This window comes from Armigeres subalbatus, chromosome 2 (genome assembly GCF_024139115.2).
Source record: "Armigeres subalbatus isolate Guangzhou_Male chromosome 2, GZ_Asu_2, whole genome shotgun sequence".
Taxonomy (NCBI): domain Eukaryota; kingdom Metazoa; phylum Arthropoda; class Insecta; order Diptera; family Culicidae; genus Armigeres; species Armigeres subalbatus.
Window position 1 is genome coordinate 340,995,543 of NC_085140.1, and position 22,798 is coordinate 341,018,340.

Below are 22,798 nucleotides of genomic sequence, written 5' to 3' on the forward strand. Positions count from 1 at the left end.
ACACAACGAGAAACCGACGCAGCCATTCCCTATACTAAGTACTATAGAAGTTAATTTTATGATGCGGCCTCTTCCACGAAAAGAGTGAAGTTCACTGCGTAAACGACATGCAGCTTTTCTTAGAACTGATACATATTCATTATTAACGCAGCCCTTGCTGTAAGCGAAATTTGAGGAGCATCAGTCACAAGTTAGTGACAGTACTGCTTGTGGTAACTGAAAAACTTTTTTGTTATGCTGGAAGAGCGTAAGCAAGGTGAAAAAAAATACAATATTCATATAAACCATTCACTCGCATGCCATTGTCAGGTGTCCGCCGGCACGCGTGTGATGGCTGCCGGCTCGGCGGTATAAGCAACTGTTCTGATTCATGTGCTGGGGCTTCAATGTGATAAAACATATCTTGACGCCAGCGCAGACTGCGCCACAGCACCTTAGTCACGAAGCAAAACAACAGAAAGTCATGAATGTCAAGTATCCACCTTCGGCGACTGGGGTGGGTGATATTCCACCGAAACCACAGAAGAACACCAATCTACTGTGTGCTCACGAGCTGAATTGGTAAGTTGAAGAACCTCGTGTTACAGTTTCAGGCAAACGGGTGGATCATAAAGTTTGCTCGCGTGTTCACTGTACCAATCGTAAAACATTTTATCAAAATGTCATACAAAGTGTCGAACTGTGAGGGTAGAAGTGGAAAATAAACATCAAAGTAACTTTATACTGTTCGATTGATTGAAATTAATGAGCTTTTTGTATCGTAAATAGGTCGATAAAAATACTCTCAGAAGATATAAATAAATGAGAAGATGTGAAGCTGATTAGGGTTATAGCTTTGAATTCAGCATCAATACGATTCGATGATGTCACTTGAAAGACTATTTTTTATTTTAGTAAAACATTTCATATCTACAACTACTTACTAATAGTTAAATGAATTTCATAATGATGTTCCACAAAAGGTGTGACAACATCAAAACGCTTAGCACTTTCAAGTGTCCTTTACCGATAAACTTTTTCAATAGAACGCTTCCACCGACCCAACAACCAAACCACTTGTTAAAGTTATCCATAAATACCTGACCTCGGGCTTGAATCGCTCCACCAGTGTCAATGTTCTTCATCCAGCAGCGTGTTCATATTTCCCTCCCTACCCTGTGGCACACAACATGTCAGAAGGTGCACCCACAATCCGGATGTTTGTTGCTTCTACCACCATTCATTGGCTTTGGGAGTTAGCTACTTTGCGACGTGATTTTATCGAAAAGCAGAACGAAATCCCTGCCATGACATTCCATCATAAATACATCAAGTCGTGAAGTTTTTCTTTCTTTTTTTTCATTCCACCGGCATTACATTCCCTAATTGTGTCCTTGCTGTCTCCCAGCTTGGTATTCATTGATGACTTGCACAGTTTTCCACCTCAAGTACGTCAACCTAAGCAAAAGTACGTCAGGGGCTTCGGGTAGACATGAAAATGGTTAAATCGAATAGAAAATCGCATTCGGTAACCTTCAGCTAAGTTTTGCTTTGGTGAGGCATATTTTATCGTCAATCTAAGGAGGGCCCTTGCTTTGTAGTGTGATTCAACTAAATAACTTTTCACTACGAAAGTGAAAACGCTGCTTGAAACAAGGTTGAACGTTCATTCTAATGAATCAAGTTACGAGTAGGGGGAGATCACCCAGTGCCAAACACAATTATCTGGATTATGTTAAGCGTTTTGAATATTTATTTTTAAATTTAGTTTATTTGGTAGGCTCAGGCATGTATAACACTTTAAGGAGCCATGGTTCTTTGGGATAAGTACAATCAATATCCCTTTAATATGAAGTTAGTAAGAGAGGGGTAGAAGCCAACGTACTCTTGGTGACTCGAGGTTAGGTTTACAATGTTCAAGGATGGAAGGGGATTAGGATTCGGATATCAGGGAATCATCATAAACAAAGAATGTCAGCTGCTCATTCGGTCATTTGGCGTCAGGGACGATGTGGCGTTTCATAATTGGTAAACCGTTTTTTTCAGTCTATTTTTCATAGTTTGAAACTAACGTGATCTCAAAATATTCACCATGCAGGAAGGAAAAAGAAAATAATTATGCGAAATCCATCTGCGCCAAAAACCGGATTTTACCTACCCTTCATTCAGTCCCAAGATGGCTCATATTCGTTTTGGCTAGGAAGTGCTACAATGGTACAACAATAGTGGAGTACAGTTCATCTAAAAATCTGAATCCATCACATTATCCTCAGATCCTTCCAATAGAGTAATTTTGGGCGATAATTAAGCAAAAACTGAAGACAGAAGGAGCCAATGTCAATGACAAAATATGACTAAAGAATATGGCTGACAAGCGGCATCAACAGAAAAGGACGAGTCTTTCTTCGAAATAACGATGCATGATTTAATTCAGTTATTTATATGAAATAAAATAATATAAGCTTTAATCCATTTTTAGAAAGTTTTTCGACCTAACGAAAAGTTTAAAAAATACAAACGTTTAAAAGAGCCCACATTTAAAAGTGATCTGGTCTTTAGAAGAGCGAATTTGACCCTCAAGTTTAGGGAATCAATCTTCTTGGATGCGCATGCGAAACGGAAATTTCAAAATAAAGAACTCAGGGTATAAACAATAAATAAATATAAAATTTCCACAAATAATGCAAAATTACAATTAAAAAATTACAATTACACTGGATTCTGCTTTTACACGGTTTACATTTTGTCTATTTTCCGCTCATCCTAAATTTTTAACGCATAATAATCATCATTTGGTTTTTCTTTGATTCATTCTGGAGGTAAATTAAAGTCACACGATCAAAAATACGAGCGAAAAAAAATCGCGTAAAAAAATCCTGTGTACAACAATTAAGAATTTTCCACAAAACAAACATAAATTGACCTTTCCCGTCAAAGGCTGTATCTCGTTTTATTGACGATTCTCTGGCCTATTTAAGGTCAACTTTACTGAAAACCTCATATTTTTTTAGGCCTTCAACTATTTTAGAAATGAAAAAAAAAAAAACAAACGAGCACTGCACGTGTGAACCGGCCTGGAAAATTCATTAGATGTTTATTTAAAATCGGGCAAATGTTAGGCCAGTGGTCCCCAGCCTGCTTACTATCGAGGGCCAAACAGCAATTTTGAACTAATGAAGCGAGCCGCGGTATATTTGCAATATTTGTTTATCAATTCGAATTGAATTTTGAAGTATAATACAAAGTAATCAAATAATTTAAAAAACATACTTGTAGGGGCATTACATTCTACAGCGTAGCTGAGTTTATATTATTATACACTTCTGCGATAGCGGACTTAACGTGAAATTTTACTTTCGCAACAAAGTCTTCTTGGCTTAGTTGGCAAAACTTCTTCTTCTTCTTTTTCTTATTGGCATTACATCCCCACACTGGGGGAAGCCGCCTCGCTGCTTAATGTTCATTAAGCACCTCCACAGTTATTAGCCGCGAGGTTTATAAGCCATGTTACCATTTTTGCATTCGTATATCATGAGGCTCACACAATGATACTTTTATGCCCAGGAGAGCCGAGACAATTTGCATTTCGAAAATTGCCTAGACCGGCACTTTCGGGAATCGAACCCAGCCACCCTCAGTATGGTCTTACTTTGTAGCCGCGCGTCTTACCGCACGGCTAAGTAGGGCCCAAAACTATTTTACCAAATCAACATCTGTCGACCGATTCTAAGAGTTGGAACTGTTTTTATCTTCGATGATTATTGTTCAATGAAAGTTGTTGCAAATAACGACAGCATGTTTTAAAGGTTTTTTTGAAGCCAGGTGAACTTACCAGCAGTACTTATTTTCTGAATTTTTCGATATGAGATATTCAAACGGGATTATCCAGCTTTTTACGTTAGCCATAAACTTGATGAGGGGTGATTCAATTTTGACAGATGCTGTGTATAATTATAATAAGTTTAAGTATATTTTGTTATCTGTCAGAAATTTTCACTTATGGATAATTGTTTACTATTCACGGTAAATCAATTTGAATATTAAATTGTTTTAAAAATTACTTTTTTATTCTAGCAAGGTAGCAAGATTTTACATGTTCTTGTAAGGTTGTCTATGCTCGCTTTAGGTGCTACGAGCATTCAGAGAATATGAAGAAAGCAACTGGTGGTAGAGACTTGCGAGACGTGCTTGTAGAGACGTGCGTATAAAGTTCAAATCTTATGCGTTTGGTAATGAGCATTGAAGAAGCCCTGGTGAAAATCTCTTTTAAAATAAAGTTAAACGATCGCTTTTGGTCATTTGGGTATTTCCCTCCTGATAGTATTCACGAAGAGTTGTTCAATGATGTCTCAATGCAGTTGATAATTAATAAATTTTCATGGAAACTCGTTGGTGGAAATTCTACTCGTAAAGACTTAGATGTTACCTCCACTAATAATAGAAGTTGAGAAGCTGAGTCTGACTCGACATCATTCTTATATAATAAGCTACAAAAAGTCCGATATTTTCAAAACTTAGGCAAAAAAAAGTACTTATGAATAAACCATACCTTTTTACTATGGTCAAAAACGCAAGCACAATTCTCGAGTCATACGAGACGCTGAATAAGCACAATTGTTTACTACCATCATTGAGACCTCTGTTAGCATAGTGAAGGCATGGCATTATTCGAGTAAGATATTATTTTCGACTCATTCGGGCATGAAGTACCATTTTTCTTGCCTCACGATATACGCATATGCAGTTGGTTGGCATCGAAAGCTATGTTGAGTGTCGGCAATAAGCTAATTTCCAATGCAAAAAGCCAAGAAGAAGCAGAAGAAGAAGTAATTTCCTTCAATGTGGCATTCAATGTGATTTTCAACCGTTTCTCGTTTTCAAACGAATATGAGAAACATGTAACCTGCTTGCGATATGCAGCTTTCAATGGTTAAAAAATATAGTTTAAACTGAACAGATTTCTGCATCATTCTCATAATTATGTTAAAACTTTTTATTGCTATTGAGTAGTATTACCGGTGGTATATTACGACATGGTTACAACTGATGCCCCAAGCTTTTTATCGACTCACGTACGACGTTATTAGTTTAAAATTATTTCTTAATCGTTGTGAAACATTAGCATCCAAAGAGGAGTTTATGATCTTAATGATATTCCATCTCTCCGAAACCACAAATCCAGAATTGTGCCCACAAAATAATCTGTCTGAATATTACTAGTTGACATTAAATTTTCATACATTCTGTCCCACTGCATCTTTGGCCATCCATTTTGACAATACCTACAAAGATTAGAAAAATGGATATAGTAAAATAATTAAATCGATTGGTTTTAATTTATTTAGGAAATAAAACTTAGGACTTCAGAATCGACAATGAAAACTTTTGATTTTTTATTGTAAACAAACATTTTACATCATAGCATAGCATACTTGGATCTGAGCCAGAAAAATTTATGGTGGACAACCCAAATGTCAAAAGGGGTGATTCAGATATTATAGCAGCTCAGAATAAAAAGCTGGATACCTGCATTGCCCGACTAATCACAGCATGACAAAGTCTTGATTTCGCTGAACATTTTTCTTAGCGTGAAGTGCGTTAACATGACGCATTATCAGGAATTATAAATAAAGCAATTTTAAATAGAAATTTACCACAACTTAACTTTTTTTTGAAGAATGAAAGAATTCATATTAGGGTGCAATGTATGACACCATTAATTTTACCTAAGAACGTTAAATATTCAGCTTGGTAAAAGCGCCAAAAATACCTTCAAAGAATGTTGCCGTTAGCCTACATAGCATGTATGAAATGAGAAATTCATTAAATCATGTTGATAAAAAGATTCTTGGTTTATATGTTTCTTGACCATCATAATGATGTGAACATGACATATATGTTAGCATATATGCTCAGCCAGAGTACAACGAAAAACTGGACACGATGAAAGCTTTTCCTGGATGTGATGTTTTTCAATGGGCCACATGTAGTGTATATTCTGAAAACCTTCGCGGGCCGCAGGAAAAGGCTTCGAGGGCCGCACTTTGGGGATCAGTTGGGTGTCAGCACTAATTCAATTTTTGTTTAAAATTTTATAAATACTTAAAGGCGTCAAAAACTATGGATTTGTTTGTTTGTTTGTTTGTTATTTATTCACGTCTTACATCTTTTTACTGTTATTATCGGTTAATATAACCAAAGTATGCAATCGATATAAGAAAACATAGATTTTGGATAACTTTAAACAATAAAAAGAAAATGAAAACTAAGGAAAAACTTCACGACACCGTTTAATGAATGTTGTCTTACTTACTATCATTGAGATATTTTGGGGTAACTCATTCCAGGAAACAACTCCTCTTACGAAGAAGTTGGTTCAATTTTATACTTCGAAAAGGACACAATTTGTTGTACAAGTATTCAGGCTTCTTAGTAGTAATCAATTGATGAATGATAATAGCGGCTCTAACTTTTGGAAAGTTTTGAAAAGAATAACCTAACATGTTTTTCTGAAGATGTGAAACATGTGCAAATCGATCTAGTTTGTACACGAAAAGTATACACGAATTGAATGCAACCTTAATTTTATCAGTTGCTGCAAAAGAAGCGCTAACCAGCAAATAATCTACTGACATAAAGTAAGGAAGAATAAAAAATTTGAATAGTTGGAGTTTAGTATCAGTGTTGAGGTGAAGGACCATGAATATACTGATCTTTAACCTGCTTAAATTTTTAAACATTGTTTGCCTTGGTGTCCAAAGCGATTCCTAAGCTCGTTGCCTGGTCTACGAATGGAATTTCGTCTTGCCCTAGATAGAGGTCTGGTAAACGTAATTCAGATCGGTCTCTCGAAGATGTTATGAAAAGTGCATTTGTTTTGAACACATTAAGTTTTAATACATAGATTAGCTTTAGACCAATTGGCAATATTGTAAGTGCTTCGTTGAGTAAAATATTAGTTTGTTCTACAGTGAAATTCGAGCAGTCGAAATATGTGTATATAGCAGTATTTCAATCATTTTGGTAAATAATTCACATACAATGAAAAAAATAATAGATCCTGAAACCGATCCTTGTGAAACGCATGAAAAAATTGGAAGAAAGCTTGAAAGTGTTCCATAATGAAAAACAGCTTGTCGTCATTTAGATAAATACGAATGTATCAAATCAACAGCTGCAGAGGTAAACCCAAAGTTTCGATTAAGTTTGGTACATAACTGTGAATGAGATATCGTGTCAAATGCCTCTGAGTAATCCAGTAGTATCAAAACAACAGCACTGCCTTCTTCTTCTTCTTCTTCTTATTGGCATTACATCCCCACACTGGGACAGAGCCGCCTCGCAGCTTAGTGTTCATTAAGCACTTCCACAGTTATTAACTGCGAGGTTTCTAAGCCAGGTTACCATTTTTGCATTCGTATATCGTGAGGCTAGCACGATGATACTTTATGCCCAGGGAAGTCGAGACAATTTCCAATCCGAAAATTGTCTAGACCGGCACCGGGAATCGAACCCAGCCACCCTCAGCATGGTCTTGCTTTGTAGCCGCGCGTCTTACCACACGGCTAAGGAGGGCTCCCTTAACAGCCCTGCCTCGATCTGAAAAAACTGCAATGTCGTCAATGGTGTTATAACCAGGACGATAACCAGATTGGTGAGGGAAGAGCAGATTTTCTCTGTTCACGTATGAAAAAAATTGTTTTTTTCATAATGCGTTCAAATGTTTTGGGCAAGGCATACAGAATCGCTATTGCACGAACCCTAGCAGCACACATATTCCACATAGGTTACTGCAACTCAAATGTGACCAGATTTAGTCGCAATCAAGTTGCTGCAACCAGATTTGCCTGACTTGTGCTGCTCGGGAAGGTTCTTGAGGGTGTCTAAGCTCGTTTTATTTTTTAATGGATTTTTTTTAGAAATATATTTGTTTTAATTGTGCAGTTAAATTGGGCCCTCCTTAGCCGTGCGGTTAGTTGCGCGGCTACAAAGCAAGACCATGCTGAGGGTGGCTGGGTTCGATTCCCGGTTCCGGTCTAGGCAATTTTCGGTTTGGAAATTGTCTCGACGTCCCTGGGCATATGATATACAAATGCAGAAATGGTAACTTGGCTTAGAAACCTCGCAGATAACAGCTGTGGAAAAACTGTAGAAAACACTAAGCTGTGAGGCAGCAATGTCCCAGTGGGAGGTATAATGCCAATGAAGAACCTTACTAATGTTTGGTATATCATTTAGGTTTCTATTCAATATTGAATAATCAGGATGGACAAGTGATAGACAAATCTTCTTCTTATTGGCATTACATCCCCGCACTGGGCGGGGACAGAGTCGCCTCAGAGCTTACTGTTCATTAAGCTCTTCCACAGTCACTAACTGCGAGGTTTCTAAGCCAAGTTACCCTTTTTGCATTCGAATATCATGAGGCTAACACGATGATACTTTTATGCCCAGGGAATTCGAGACAATTAAACGTTATAGTACACGTTCACATTAGTACTGTACTATACACATGTGGAAGTGTTGGCTTGACACATGGATTGCGAGTGATTTGACTATGCGTCCAATTTTGGAATTTCGAGCTCATTCAGTAGCCGCTATGTTGCGAAGGCCGACGGTGGTCCTTCGTTGCTTGGTTGATTAAAGCACCTGTCTAGCGTACTGAGGGTCGTAAGTTCGAGTCCCATCGACGGGAAAGTGGTTACCTCCAATACATTTTTCAAATTATTATCTTCCACATAATGTACATATTCACATATGAGTTTTTAGAACATTGTAAATTATTTGTGTTTTTTTTTCTATGTAAGGTATTTTTCCCACAACCTCATACCATGAAAATAACCAACCACTGCTCCAATACTAGCATTTGTCAATAAATATCAATGACTCCGTAAAATTTAATTCTAGGTACAGTCGCCTCTCTACATCTCGATATTTAAGGGACCATCTGTTTGTTATTGTTCAAAGATGGTCTAGTAGCCTAGAAATTTGAATATATCGACATAGAGAGAAAGAATTCTGAACAAAATATGACCAGAACACATCGAGATAGAGAGATATCGAGATAGGGAGGTTATCGAGATGTAGAAAGCCCAAAAGTATGAAGATCGAAGGGACCGAGAAAACCATCAACATAGGGAGAGATATCGAGATATAGAACATCAAGATGTAGAGAGTCGACTGTATAGGGATAGAATCGAAAATCATTCGAAAACGACTGCAAATTTAAAAAATCGGTGCGGAAATGATAGCACTCAGAAAATAAATACTGTATACCTTTTCCATTGGAAATTTAACGCACTTCCATAAAATCGGGTCGATAAAAATGTAAAAAAAATATTTCCACTATTTTTGAAAAACCAACTAGTTTTAAAATAATATTACTTTTTTGTCCATAATTTATCCATTACGACTTATAGTGAAAAAAAAAATACATATATATATATTATCTGCTACAACATACCAAAAAATAAAAAAAATATTGAAAAATTCGTTTTTGAGAAAAACGACTTTTAAGTTTCATTTTCAATGTTTGAACTTTTTTTTCACAGTGTATATTTTTTTCACATAGCCATTGATTACTTAAAGCTTTGCCCAAGACATCAAAACGATCGGTCAAGCCATTTTCAAGTTAAATTTTTTTGAAAGTGTTCAAAGTGGTTTTGCTTAGGCCTTTGTAGAAAGTTAGGCTAGAGTCAAAATGGCAAACCAATGATGCAAATTATGTTTTTTGATCACAAAGAATGTATATGCAAAATTCCAGAGAAATAAAAAAATACAAAACTGAAATCTCGAAAAAAAAATCATGATTTCACAGAGAATTGCTCAACAGAGAAGAATTAGAGTGCTTTGAAAATAGGTCGTATGTTCAAAAGAGAGTATCTCCTTAGATCTATTCTCTTTCGATTATTACGAAACTATCCAAAAGTTTACTCCGAATTTCTTGGTAGATATCGAAAGACAATAGCTTTGTCTATCACGCTGAAGTGGAAATGTAGCAAAACATGCAAAACTAGCCGATAAATTATTGAAATTGAGCGTGATCAAAGAGAATCTCTCTTTTGCACATACGACCTATTCTCAAAGCAATCTAGAATTTTAAAAAAAGTGTTGTAAAATAACTACAGACCCATTCGATTTTGGCAACACGTTCGGAACATTTATGTTGCCAAAATCTAATGTTGTCAAAATCGAATGGGTCATGTATTCTCATGATACTTCAACATTTCTTCACTTTTTGTGATGCTAGATACACTATGACCCTTTTTACGCAAATTTTGAAATCTTAACCAAGGATGTTACCGATCATTTAGTAATCTGCATTCATTCATTTAGTAGTTTTTCAATAACTCATTTCAGAGGCTAAATTTCAAAATGTGTTGTATGGTGGACTTCTAGTGCAAAGGTTTATCTACTACTCTGCATAACAGTTCTTTGTTTAAATTTCACTAATAACGCAGCTATAGAGCTAGTAGCAGTAACTTAGATTAAATGATTGCATATTTTGTTATCGACCTTTTGAGGAGAGTTGTAGAAAAAACCTTCGCACTAAAAGTCCACCATACAACACATTTTGAAATTTAACCTCTGGAATAAGTTATTGTCAAACTACTAAATGATCGAACGCAGATTACTAAATGATCGAACGCAGATTACTAAATGATCGATAACGTCCTTGATCTAAACATTTACAGTACATTTTTTTTTCAGAAGTATTTTTTTAAATTTTTCTTCGTCGATTTTGGGGTCTAATCAATTTCATTTACAAAAAATTCGTTATTTAGGCGTTTATCTTAAAAAAAATCACGTCGGTTAGACCCCTAACCAATTTTTTTTACGAGGACTACGATATTTACGTGGTTCATAAGCAATATCAAAAATAAAAATAAACAAAAATTTTTGTTGCTAAAATCGAATGTTTAATAATTAATCGTTTAAAAATTTCGCAAACAAAAATCGTTAAAAATTAAAAACTTTCCACGAAAAAACAATAAAGAGTAATGAAAAAATATGAAAATTTCCATAAAAGATATAAAAAAGCAATAAAACTGAGCATTTTTTCATAGATGACTTCTCCTTTAAAAGCGTTTACAGTTCACGGAAAATTTGATCAATTTTATTGCATTTTGGTGTATCCAGCTTTTATTATAGCGACCAATCAACTATGGTCAGATTGTTTTGACACTTGCTGTGTCTAGCTTTTATACGTTTATAGTAAATCAATTATGCTACCATTGCTAGCAAGTGCTACTAATTCCCGTTGCCTAGGAATCATTGCTAAACTGTTTACAAGTCAATAATTTTCAGTTTATTTAATTCAGAAAGCATCTGTCCTCAATAACTTTTAAGCTTTTTTGCGTATTTTAGTGTTTCAGATCCATCGATTTAAAATCATGTATTGTCTGCTGTCGGATTTTAGAAACATTTATAAAATAAACTCATGAGAGCCAGGATAATTGCATTTTCACATATAATAAACTCTGTGTGTCGGAACCAAAAGCGTTTACAGAAATATGTAATTGCCCAAATGCCCAACAATAAAAGTCATGTAAAATGATAAGGTCATTAACCAGAAGATGTATTACAACTTCAAGTACATTGAATATTTCATCTAAGTCTTGCCATTCCTGTTTAAAGATAGAGCTATGTTTGGAGCGATCTTCCATGCAGCACACATACCAAAAGGTTTACGATTTTTCTAATCTTCTGATCAGTTTTATAAACGCAGAAACGTCTGAGTCTGCTGGTTGCGATTAACAATGGTACTAAACGGTAGCAATATTTATTTTGTGGAAAATTTTGTAATAGTTTATTGCTAATACTGATTTATTTATGTTTTTTTTCGTGTTTTTCGTGGAACATTTTGATTCCTTTGTGGGAAAATCTTCTTTTATAATTGCAATTTATGCTTTTAAAAGTGCTAATTTATTTTTGTTTTGTGGAAAATCTCAATTTTATTTGTGGAAATTTACCTGAACCATACCCTGATTTCTCTATTGGCAATTACCCATTTTTTATGGAAAATTTCTATTTGTTTATCGAAATTTTTCATTCCTGTCGTTATACAATCAAGTCGCTCAAGCTCAGAGCGGCAATGAATAAAGTTTGAATGAATGCTTAAATTGGTTGTAATTAAATCACTCAACTTTATGATTAAAGGTTATGATTAATGATTAATTCATTTTTGACAATGTTTAAAGAGTATGAATAACAATTAAATCATCAGAAAAGTTTTTTGAGCTCTTTTAGTGGAATGTCTTCAACTGTCTAAGACGAGTTTAGTACTTTCCATTTAATTTCACTACGTTTTGTTATTTTTCCAGATACGTTTTTTGACCTCCACTGTGAGGCCGTCTTCAGTGTCTCGTACTTGACTCGAAGTCGAGCCAAGTACGAGACACTGAAGACGGCCTCAAAGTTGAGGTTGAAATACGTATCTGGAAAGATAACAAAACGTAGTGGAATTAAATGGAAAGAACTAAACTCATCATAGTCAGTTGATCAAATAATATTTTGGCAAAGATTGACGATATTGATTAACGAATAAAACGTTTTGAATAGGATTAACGATGAATGAACGCGATTAAATGTTGACACAAAGGTGTATGATTGATGATGAGGAAAGCATTATTGGGCTGGCTGCCTAGTTGGATGATATTTGATCGAACAAAATATAATTTTCTATCGATCAACATTCTTTATATAAAAAAGTAAAAAAATAACAATCAGCGAAATCCTGTGATCAATATCTACTGAAATAGTGTTCTCAATGGATTTTAAAATGCTGTATTATTCAATCGTCGCCATCCAAAAACGAGAGCAGATTATATGCCCCGTTTTTTTCCATGGCTAGATGCCGACGACACTACGATTCAACCGTGACTGACTCATCCGTGGCACTTCCCATCTTCCGGGAAAACTGCTACACATTCCCAAAGTCAAAGTTGTCGCCACCTTCTTCGTTACACTCCGATGACAGCAATTCAGCAGCCACCCCACCGCACCGACGACCATTTGTTGTCGTCGGCATCATTTTCGCCATCATTCGACTGACATTGTCACATTCCTTCGCCAACAACCGACATAGCTTCGCATAGATCGTTCGGAAAGTATATCCTAACTCGTCCCGGACCGTAACACCACAACCTCCACCAGCAGCCCAGAACCGGAAGCAGTCGATGTCGAGTACCTACCTCGAGCTTGCACGAGGAGGGGCGCTAAAGGTAGCGTGAGACAAATTTAGCTTTCGTTGACAATGTTGTTGTTTGGGTTATGGCTTACATACGCCAGCTCGTCACTGAAGTATTCAACAGCGCCGCTAGTCGGTGCAGCTACGAGCGTACCCGCTGCTGTAGATTCGAAGCTTTAATAAATAAATGATGCAATCAATAAATTGACCCAAACGAAAACGAGGTGTGAATTTTGAAGCCACGAGCAAATAAGTACATTATAAATAAATCCATTTCAGGTTATTTCAGGTGGATGGATTTCGATGGCTGGATGGAGATCGAAAGTTCGAAGCAGAAGTCGAAAAAGCAAATTTCCGATCCGGACTCCGTGGGTGGTGGAAAATTGAATGGAACCGTTGCTCTGCCAACGAATGTTTCACGTAGAGGAGAATGGTTAAATATACGCCCCACAAGTATTTTGTATGGTTTGCTTCCCTATAAATCAAACAGGATTCCCAGTTTTAGAGAATGTTTGTTGTTACTGAGGGGACAGGTTACTGGACACGGCCTTACAGTTGAGGTCGAAATACGTATCTGTAAAGATTACAACATGGGGGAATTAAATGGAATAGTACTAAACTCATTTTATGACAGGTGAAGACATTTCACATTTTAATAATTTTCTTGACATAAAAAGGCTAAAATCGTCTCTTGTGAGTATGTTAAATATAGGAACATGTTATTAATAATGGGACATGTTTTAAACAGAAGATCGACAAGTCCTCGAGCAATCGTTTAAAATTCATTTCTACAAACTTATATTAATTATAATGGCGTGTTAATCTTTTCTGATCTACTGGCGCGGTTTAAACTATTCTCATCTACGTATCGTCCCGTTGAAACCGGGTGACCGAGATGGGGTTTGGGGACAAAATACACAAAGCAGAAAATGAAGAAGAACAACCACAAAACCACTATCGATAAAAGCCAGGCAGCAGATTCCTGGGGTGGATGAAGTGGGTTGAATAAATTTAATCACAGCTTCATCTCGTGCCGTGTCCGTAACGCCTCGCTACGAAGCCACCGAAGGATATCTCAACGGATGAGGATAGCACCACCACCGTGGCCATCACCGTCGTCGTCATTATCCAGTTCAGTAGGTATGTCCTTCAGTTTTCACACACAGACGGGGCACTGTTGACTTGAGTTTACTTTTTTGCCGTTTTTTTTTACATTCTGACAGTGGCAGCTTCCGGAAGGCATACTGTCGACGTCATCATCATCAATATCATCATCATGATCAACGTCACAGGCTGGCTGCCTGGGTGGCGACAGTTGGTCATTATCAAAGGATTTACACAGAAGTTAAAGCGGAGTTTAGCAGCAGTTACACCGCAAAGGTTCATCTGTCGGGGTTAACTATCTCTGAGAAAAGGTTCACCTTATCGTATGCCGGTATGGTAATCCTCCGCATAGGGATTTTGAAAGAAGGGAATGAAATTAAGGGCCTAACATATAATTGAATTTTGGTAATCGTTTATTATTGAAACGTCATTTTCCCAAAGAATTCGAATTTTTCAGAGCTGATGATACTCTATAGAATAAATAGTCATTTGTCTATATCTAAATGTGTGTTTGTATGTTACAGCATAGTTTCTTAATCTATTAATCGATTTCAACCTAAACACTAGGGTGGCAATGGAATGTATGGGAAAAAATTGGCATCGAATTTCAAAAAACGACATTCATTGCCCCAAAATATAACCCCATGCGAAATTTGAGCTCAATCGGAAATGATTTAAGGGTGCCCATAATTCATCAAAATTGTGAAATTTTTACTCATGAAAATTTTCCGAAGGGGGGGCCAAAGGAAAAGTCGAAAATCGAATTTTTGTTTTTGATGCCAAATGGCTTAAAATGCATAAATCATCGAGATCTGATGTTATTTCAAAAAAGGATCAATACACAAAGGTTTCTTGTACGTCGATCTTTTTCAATGTTAATCATAACCGCGTTGTTTAAAAAAACCGACGGGAAAAATCGTATTATTTCAAAAATCCGATAGAAAAATTCCGTTTAAAAAAGTTCTGTAATGACATGACTCGTGTTTCTTCATTATTCGTTTTCTTGATCTTTACACGTTGTATTTTGAATTCATGTGGTACTGCGTAATAATAACTGCGTAAAAATAAACCTCAGTGTAATAAACGGTTGCCTAGTAATCTGATAATTTTCTCCGTAAATCTGATCTCAAAAGTTTTCAAAGTTACAAAAAATTCAAAATTTTGATAGCATGATTTGGAGCACCCCTGACTCATTTCCGATAGAGCTCAAATTTTGCATAGGGGCATATTTTAGGGCTCGAAATGTTTGCGTAACGTCCGGTTTTTAAATTCGATGAAAAATTGTTTTCGCCATAAGAATTTTTTTCGAAGTCCCAAACAATCGATTTAAAAAAAAAAAAAATATTTTCAAAGTTTCATGCATTTTGAGTCTTTTGGCATCTAAACATAAAAACGTGATCTTGAGGAAAAGATTATAGAGGGGTAAGAGGATCTTCGGGTGGATAAAGAGGAGGGGTATTTAAAAAAACGAACAATTCAGTATAACTTTTGAATGCATGGTGCGATTTCAACCAAATTTGGAACAAGCATTTCTTTTTATCATCAGGAAACTGTTTTAGACGGAGTGGGAGAGTTGTTGGAAAAATGGGAGGGCAGATGCAGATGCATTCAAACAATTTAGTATTCGGAAAAAAATATTCATTGCAATTCATACATTCAAAAGTGATTTCATCCTTCTTTTAATCACTTGATGATATTCGACCAGGTATTCTTGATCTTTAACTTTAAGAAAGGCAAAACGGTAAATTCTTGTTCGCAGGCTAATTCAAGATACCCCTAGTTTTTACTTCTGCAATCCAATAGCCAAATTATGCGTTCCTTCAAATACTTATACTTCATCTCGTGCTGTGTCCGTAACGCCTCGCTACTTCAAATACTCATGAGAAACAAACCATCAGTATTTCTTTTTCATTTAAATTTTAAACAATAAATTAGACCTGTGCGCCGATTGATATCAGTTAGTAGCGATGGCGTGGCTGCATCACGCAATTGGTGATTATTGGCGGCTGTGCTACTCTGTGGGTCGTCTCCAGAGTTTCTTCTAAAGCTTCTCCAATTCCTCTGGAAGTTCCTCTAAAAATTCCTTCGGAAGTTGCTTCAGGAATTTGCTGGGAAGCTCATCCGTGAATTCTCCGGAATTTCATTTGAAAATTCTTTCAAAACTACCTTGAGCAGCTCTTCCTGTCAGTCTTCCAGGAATTACTCCATAAATTCCCCCGGAAGTTCTTGCAGGATTACCTCCGGAAGCTCTTTCAATAGTACCCCCTGGAAATTCTTCGTAAGTTCCTCCAGGAATTCCTTCACACTTTCCGGCAAGAAGTCCCTCGGAATTTTCACCAGGATTTCCTCCGGAAGTTCATCCGAAAGTTTCTCAAGGAATTCCTCGGGTAGCTCCCCGAAAAATTCTTTGGCAGCTCCTCTGGTAATCTCTCCTAAGGTTCTTCCAGAAACTCATCAGTAAGTTCCTCTAGGAGTTCCTCCGGAAATTTCTCCAGGATTTCATCCGGACTATTCGCGAATCATAGAATACGTTCTGCAGTGCAGCATACATTTACGAGTTTTTGTATAGAAAATACCATTACTCTTATAAGCCATATCATAGAAGAATAAGCCGCCTGCAGATGACATCATCAACTGATCGTGGGTGCGTCCTAGATGTGTCTTCGCTTCATCGACTTGTACATGGTTCTATTCACTGCAGCCTTAATAGTGACCTTCAGTTTCTGTTTCCCACGTATGGTCTACGTCAGGTGGATCTATTCTGCGCCTCTTTCTCGTTTATGCAAGACTTACAACCAGAGCTACAGCGACGTGGACATCTTTATGGGGCTTTAGCAATCCAAAAGGATGATCCGAAACTAGCAGTATTATAATGTGATAAATATTGCTAAGGTCTTGAACTTTAATGTATTAAGGTCAGATTATTGGGTAATCCTTTAGGACACTATACCTACAATGAATAATAAGATAAATGCAAAAAAGGAGTTCGTTAGGAAATTCCTCCAGAATTTTCTGTGGAAGTTCTTCAAAGAATTACTTCGGAAATTGCTCCATGAATTCTTCCGAAAGTTCAGCCAGGAGTTCCTGGGGAAATTACTCCAGGAATTCCTCGAAAATTCTCTCCCAGAATTCTCCGGGAACTTCCTCCAGGATTTTTTTAAGCTTACTACAGGAATTCCTACGAATTTAAAGTATTTCTTGAGTACAGAAATTTTACTTGAAGCTACTATAGAAATTTCAAAGTGAACTCCTCCAAAAATTCAGATTCCTCCATATTTTTTCAAAGATACTTCATTAGGAATTCCTCCTGAAATTCTCTCAATAGTCACTTAAGTATTTTGCCCTGAAACTTTTTAAAAATTACTTCGAAAACTTTCCAGAAATTTCCTTTGAAATCCATAGAATACTTTTGATATAGAATACCCACTTACTTTTTACATAGAATACGGGTATTCGTCCGGATATTTCCTAAAAAAAAGTCTTCCAGAAATTTTTAAGGCAATTCAATCTCGAATTCCTCCAGAAATCTTATTCAGTTTCCTCCAAAAACTATTCCAGAATTCCCTGCTATGACTAACCTGGAAATTCATCCAGGTATTTCCTTCAAAATCCTTTGGAGGATTTCACCCGGTAAAAAGTTTTCTGGAAGTATTTTTTTCAAGAACTCCCCTGGACATTTCTAAATAAATTTCTCAGAACTCTTCCGGAAATCCCTCCAAGAATCCACCCGGAAACTCCGCAGGAAACTATCCCAGCCGAAAAAATCTTTTTTTAGTATTTCCACCTAAATTTTGCTAAGAAGTTTATTGGAAAACCCTTCAGGATACCCCAAAGCAATTGCTCTGAATTTTTTTACAGAAATTCTTCCACTTTTTCTACCGCGATCTGCTCCAGGAGTTTCCGCAAATTATTTCAAGAAATCCATCTGTACATTCGTTTTAAAATTCTCCCTAGACATTCCACTTGGTATTTTTCAGAAATTCCACCAGGAACTGTCTCGGCAAATTCCTTTTCAGACGGAATTCACGATGGAATTATTGTGGGAATATCTGAAGTAGTTCCTGAAAGATTTCATGAAGCAATTCCTGGAGAATTTCTTGATTCAGTTATTGAAAAAAAATGCGAGGGATTTCTTGGTTAGGGTCCCTGGAGGACTTTTTGGATAAGTTCTGGAAAGAATCTTCGATAAAATTTCTGGTAAATTCCCCAATGGAGGAATTATCGGAAAAAAAATCTGACAGAGTTGATGGAGAAATACTAGAAGAACTACGCAAAGGAATTTCTGGTTCGTATCCATGAAGTATTTTTTTTTGTGAATTCTAAATCTTCGACTTCGACTCGACTTCCAGGAGAAATCCTCGAAGGATTTCCTAAAATATTTCCTGATGAATACCAGGAAAAAGCATGAAGAATTTAAAAAAAAATCTCCAGTGAATTTCTTTGAAACTTAAAATAAAATTCTGAAAAAAAAATTCATATAACATATCAAGTTTTTGGCAAGCCGTCGAAGAAAACATTTTTGCATCGGCGCGTCACCGATTAAAATTTGTCGCGCCGCTGGTTTTTTTATTTTCCACGCCGATGCAAATTTGAAGTCCCCAAAATTTTCCGTTGAAATTCCGAAAATTTTCGTAGAATTTCCCTATTGATTCCCACAAAACGAAGAAACACCAGAGAACCCCCGGTAATTGGCCCGTTTTTATTCTGATTACTTTTTGATTTGAACCCCGTTTGTTTAAACACCGTTCCAATTGAAAATGTTTCAAACGTCGTTTAGTACGTGAGATCGAGAAAAGAAAACTGGAACACCATGGGCGAAAAAGTTCTTTGGCCGAAATAGTCGTTTGGCATAAAGGACCATTTGGCTGAAATGAGCATTGTTCGGCTGAATTAATAATTTTGACAAAAGCCGTTAAGCCGGCAGAAAATGCCATGTGGTCCAAATTGTTGGTTCGCAGCATTTTCGGGCCAAATGCCTTTTTCTGCCAAACGATCATTTCTACCAAATGGCGTTTTCGGCCAAATGATCTATTCCTTCAAATGATTTTTCCAAGCAAACGACCATTTCGGCCAAACGACATTTTCAGCCGTATGATCTGTTAGGACAAACAACAACAAGTTACCAGCTCGGCCGAATATGCTTTTCGACTATATGTCGCTTTCGGTGGACATTTTCGGTCAAACCAGTTTCGACCTGGTGACCGTTTCGGGCAAACATTTAATTCAGCCAACTGGCATTCGAACTAATGGTTTATTGTCGAATGACTTTCGGCCAAACGATGGGAAGGATCATTTGGCCGACAAGGCCGAAAGGTGTTTGCAAGAATGTTTCATTTCGTCGAACAAACAAACATTAGGCCGAATCCATCTGGCCAAAAATGACATTCAGTAGAGATAGACATATAGCCGAAATGATAATTTGACCGAAAAGGACATTTGGCCGATATGCTAATTTGGCAAAAATGCCATTTGGCCAAAAATGTCATTAAGCCAAGCGGGTGGACATTTTTAACCATATTAATCATTCAGTAATTGTTATGAACTTAAACAATTGCCTTGCATAAGAAATAAAATACCAAAGGAATAATATCAAAAATTAATCTGCAAATTACTTTAGGCATACGCATCGTGTCATTTATAAAAGATATGTTTTTAATATTCAAGTGAATTTGTGTCAAGCACCATACATTTTATTTTATAATTCATAAAATTAATTAATAGTTTAATACGTAACACACATGCGTAACGCATGCAAAGGGAAATTATACACCCGAAAAACAAATCTGACAGTTATTGTATAAAATCTGGGCATATATAATTCAGTAAGCTTTTTATACAAATAGTGTATTAAAATAATACAAATCTGTGTTATTTCAATACAACAATTGTATTAAAATCTTCCGAAATTGTATATGCCCAATTATTATACAGTTTCTGTAAGGTTCTTATGCAGAACTGTATTAAAATCTGCCATCCACTGGTTGGGTGCACTTCCGAAAGAAGGGTTAAATTACTGGGTAGTATACACTTTCGGTCGTCTCACCTTTGAATGTTTAATTTAAGGTCACTCCTGACGGAATCCAAGATTAAAAATGCTCGCGTTTTCGGGGGCACACCACTCGATTCAGAGGCGGCGCACAACTGTCATTTTTGTTGATTTAGCTTTGCTGCGTCGCAGCATGCGTGAAATAATAAAAATGACAGTTGTGCGTTGCTTCCGTATCGAGTGGTGTGCCCCCGAAAACGCGAGCACTTTTAATCTTGGATTCCGTCAGGAGTGACCTTAATCTAAAAAGGGTTTGCTTTTTTGCAGCTATAATGACACGGATCAGTCTACTTGATTTCATCATGCCAAGATTAATTTTACTTGCAAATGAGCATGTTTCAAGTACACATACACACAGATTTTTTTCAATTCTGCGCGGTATTGAAATCATAGAATCAACACAATGCAATAATCGTTTCCAGATTTTGAAATTTAAAAAATAAAGAAGACTTTAAACCACACAGTCAGAAAAATCCACTGAAATTTATGCTAAAAATCATGCACATTAATGGAACGCCATTATTAGCGTAATTCCACACGGGATATTGCCTAAATGTGTACAATTTTTGACGTGAATCATCAATATTGAATACAAGTTGTAAGCAATCTTGTTAAGGCTGCCTCACACCTCGGGAAAATTTCCCGCCGGAATTTGGTCCCCGTGTATTTTAAAGGGGGTCGGGATTTTTATTTTCCGTGCCCAAATTCCGAAAACATCGCATATGCAAAAATACATGGGGAAAAAATCCGCGGACCAAATTCCCGAGGTGTAAGGTGGCCTTTAAGGTAGCCTTACACCTCGGGAATTTGGTCCGCGGATTTTTTCCCCATGCATTTTCACATATGCGATGTTTTCGGGATTCGGGCACGGAAAATCAAAATCCCGGCCCCATTTAAAATGCACGGGGTCCAAAATCCGGCGGACAATTTTCCCGAGGTGTAAGGTAGCCTTTAGCAAAGGACCATTTCAACGTATGATGGCGTAAATTTCCGCATGTCAGGTTTTAGCGCTGTTTAGTTTTCATTATTTTTTTCTGTGCAATCTTTCAACTCCTGCCGATGCTTAGGTCAATTCTGCACTGGTTATTGATTTTCTGATACGATTACAAAAATAGATTTAAAAAACTCAAAGGTGCAGCCCAGTCGGATTGTACGCAAAGTTGACTTAGTACTACGTAGCTATTCAAAATCGATGGTATTTGCTATAATAATTTGTGTCGTTTTATTAACATTGAGCAAACTGCTCGGAGGCCAACTTAATCAAGAAGTCGAATAGTTGTTCCCAGTTGGATGGACTTTGAGTCTCTAACCGTGGAATTAACATGACTCATCGGCCGCTGAAGCCACTCGACTGGCTTTCAGTCGGGTACATCACAATCCTTACTTTGCCACGTACGCTTACATCGCGGGTGAACACCAAACATTGCAAATAAATATAATAAATATTGCATTTTTGAGGATGGTGTCCTCCAAAAAGGTCTTTATACAAAAGAAGGTTGATCCGACTATCCGAAATAAACTTTCTTCAAAGTGCAAAACTCAATCGTAAATAGCGAATTTGATAGCGCGTCGGAGGGAGATGATGCAGTAAATTTGAATGGATGGAATCATTAACAGCAACCAAGCTATCACGCTAAACCCGATGCCACAGAAACAATTTTCGCAATTAACTCTTTCTTTCCATAAAATGTTGGTCCTGAGAAAAGCCATTTTTCATTTCCCAATGCGACTTTCCAATAACTAACTGCATCCAAACGCTTTCCGGTACCTTGCGTTGAAACAGTCCGACCGCCAATTGATGATTTCTCGCTAAGGCTCCAAAATTTGGAATAATTTTTCCGCATTGCCACTGCCAACCACGCCTTCGTGCTGCTGTGTCCGCTGCGCTGCATCGAATGTCGAAACGCTCTTTGTGGAATCTCGATCAAAAGGCTCGCGCGCGCCGAACAGCAGCTTTCTTGTATTTAATAAATTAAGCCCGTTGACCCCGCCTCTTTGTGATCTGACATGGGTGCAAATATAATGTGCACTCATAACGATTAATGAAGGGGCGGGGCTAATGGAATTACTTCATTAGATATAAGAAAGCTGCTTTTCGGCGCGCGCGAGCCATTTTGATGGGGATTCCGCAGACAATGTCGGAGAATGTTATTTACCACTGCCTTGCAAGCGGGAAAAAATGCAACAAAAATAAATAAGAGATTTTGAAAAAATAGGTTTTACGTGAAACAAATCAAAACAAGGCACGTTACATTTTTTTAGCGAAGAGTCCTAGTTGGAAAACGCATCACAAGTGAAAAAAAAAATTGTTTTGCACTTTTTCCTTAAGCATTTTTTTCAAAAATCCAAAAACCAAATATACAGGAAAGGCAAAGTATTTTTCACGCTAACCACGCCATAATCTAACACATGAGATTCAAAATAATTATTACCAATGGGAAAAAATATATCGTTGTCGTCATTTTTCGTCGAATTATATT

At 36.9% G+C, this 22,798-nt stretch overlaps 2 protein-coding genes across 5 annotated transcripts in view; one reads left to right on the forward strand and one right to left on the reverse strand.

Moving 5' to 3' along the window:
* LOC134212850 (ubiquitin-conjugating enzyme E2Q-like protein 1) overlaps nt 1-22,798 on the reverse strand; it is a 292,956-nt gene that overhangs the window by 258,187 nt on the left and 11,971 nt on the right. The window lies entirely within an intron of this gene.
* On the forward strand, nt 329-13,602 carry LOC134217004 (uncharacterized). The gene is made up of 2 exons (XM_062695759.1): nt 329-561; nt 13,448-13,602. The coding sequence occupies exons 1-2, from the start codon at nt 371-373 to the stop codon at nt 13,590-13,592; spliced, it is 336 nt and encodes a 111-aa protein (XP_062551743.1). The 5' UTR covers nt 329-370; the 3' UTR covers nt 13,593-13,602.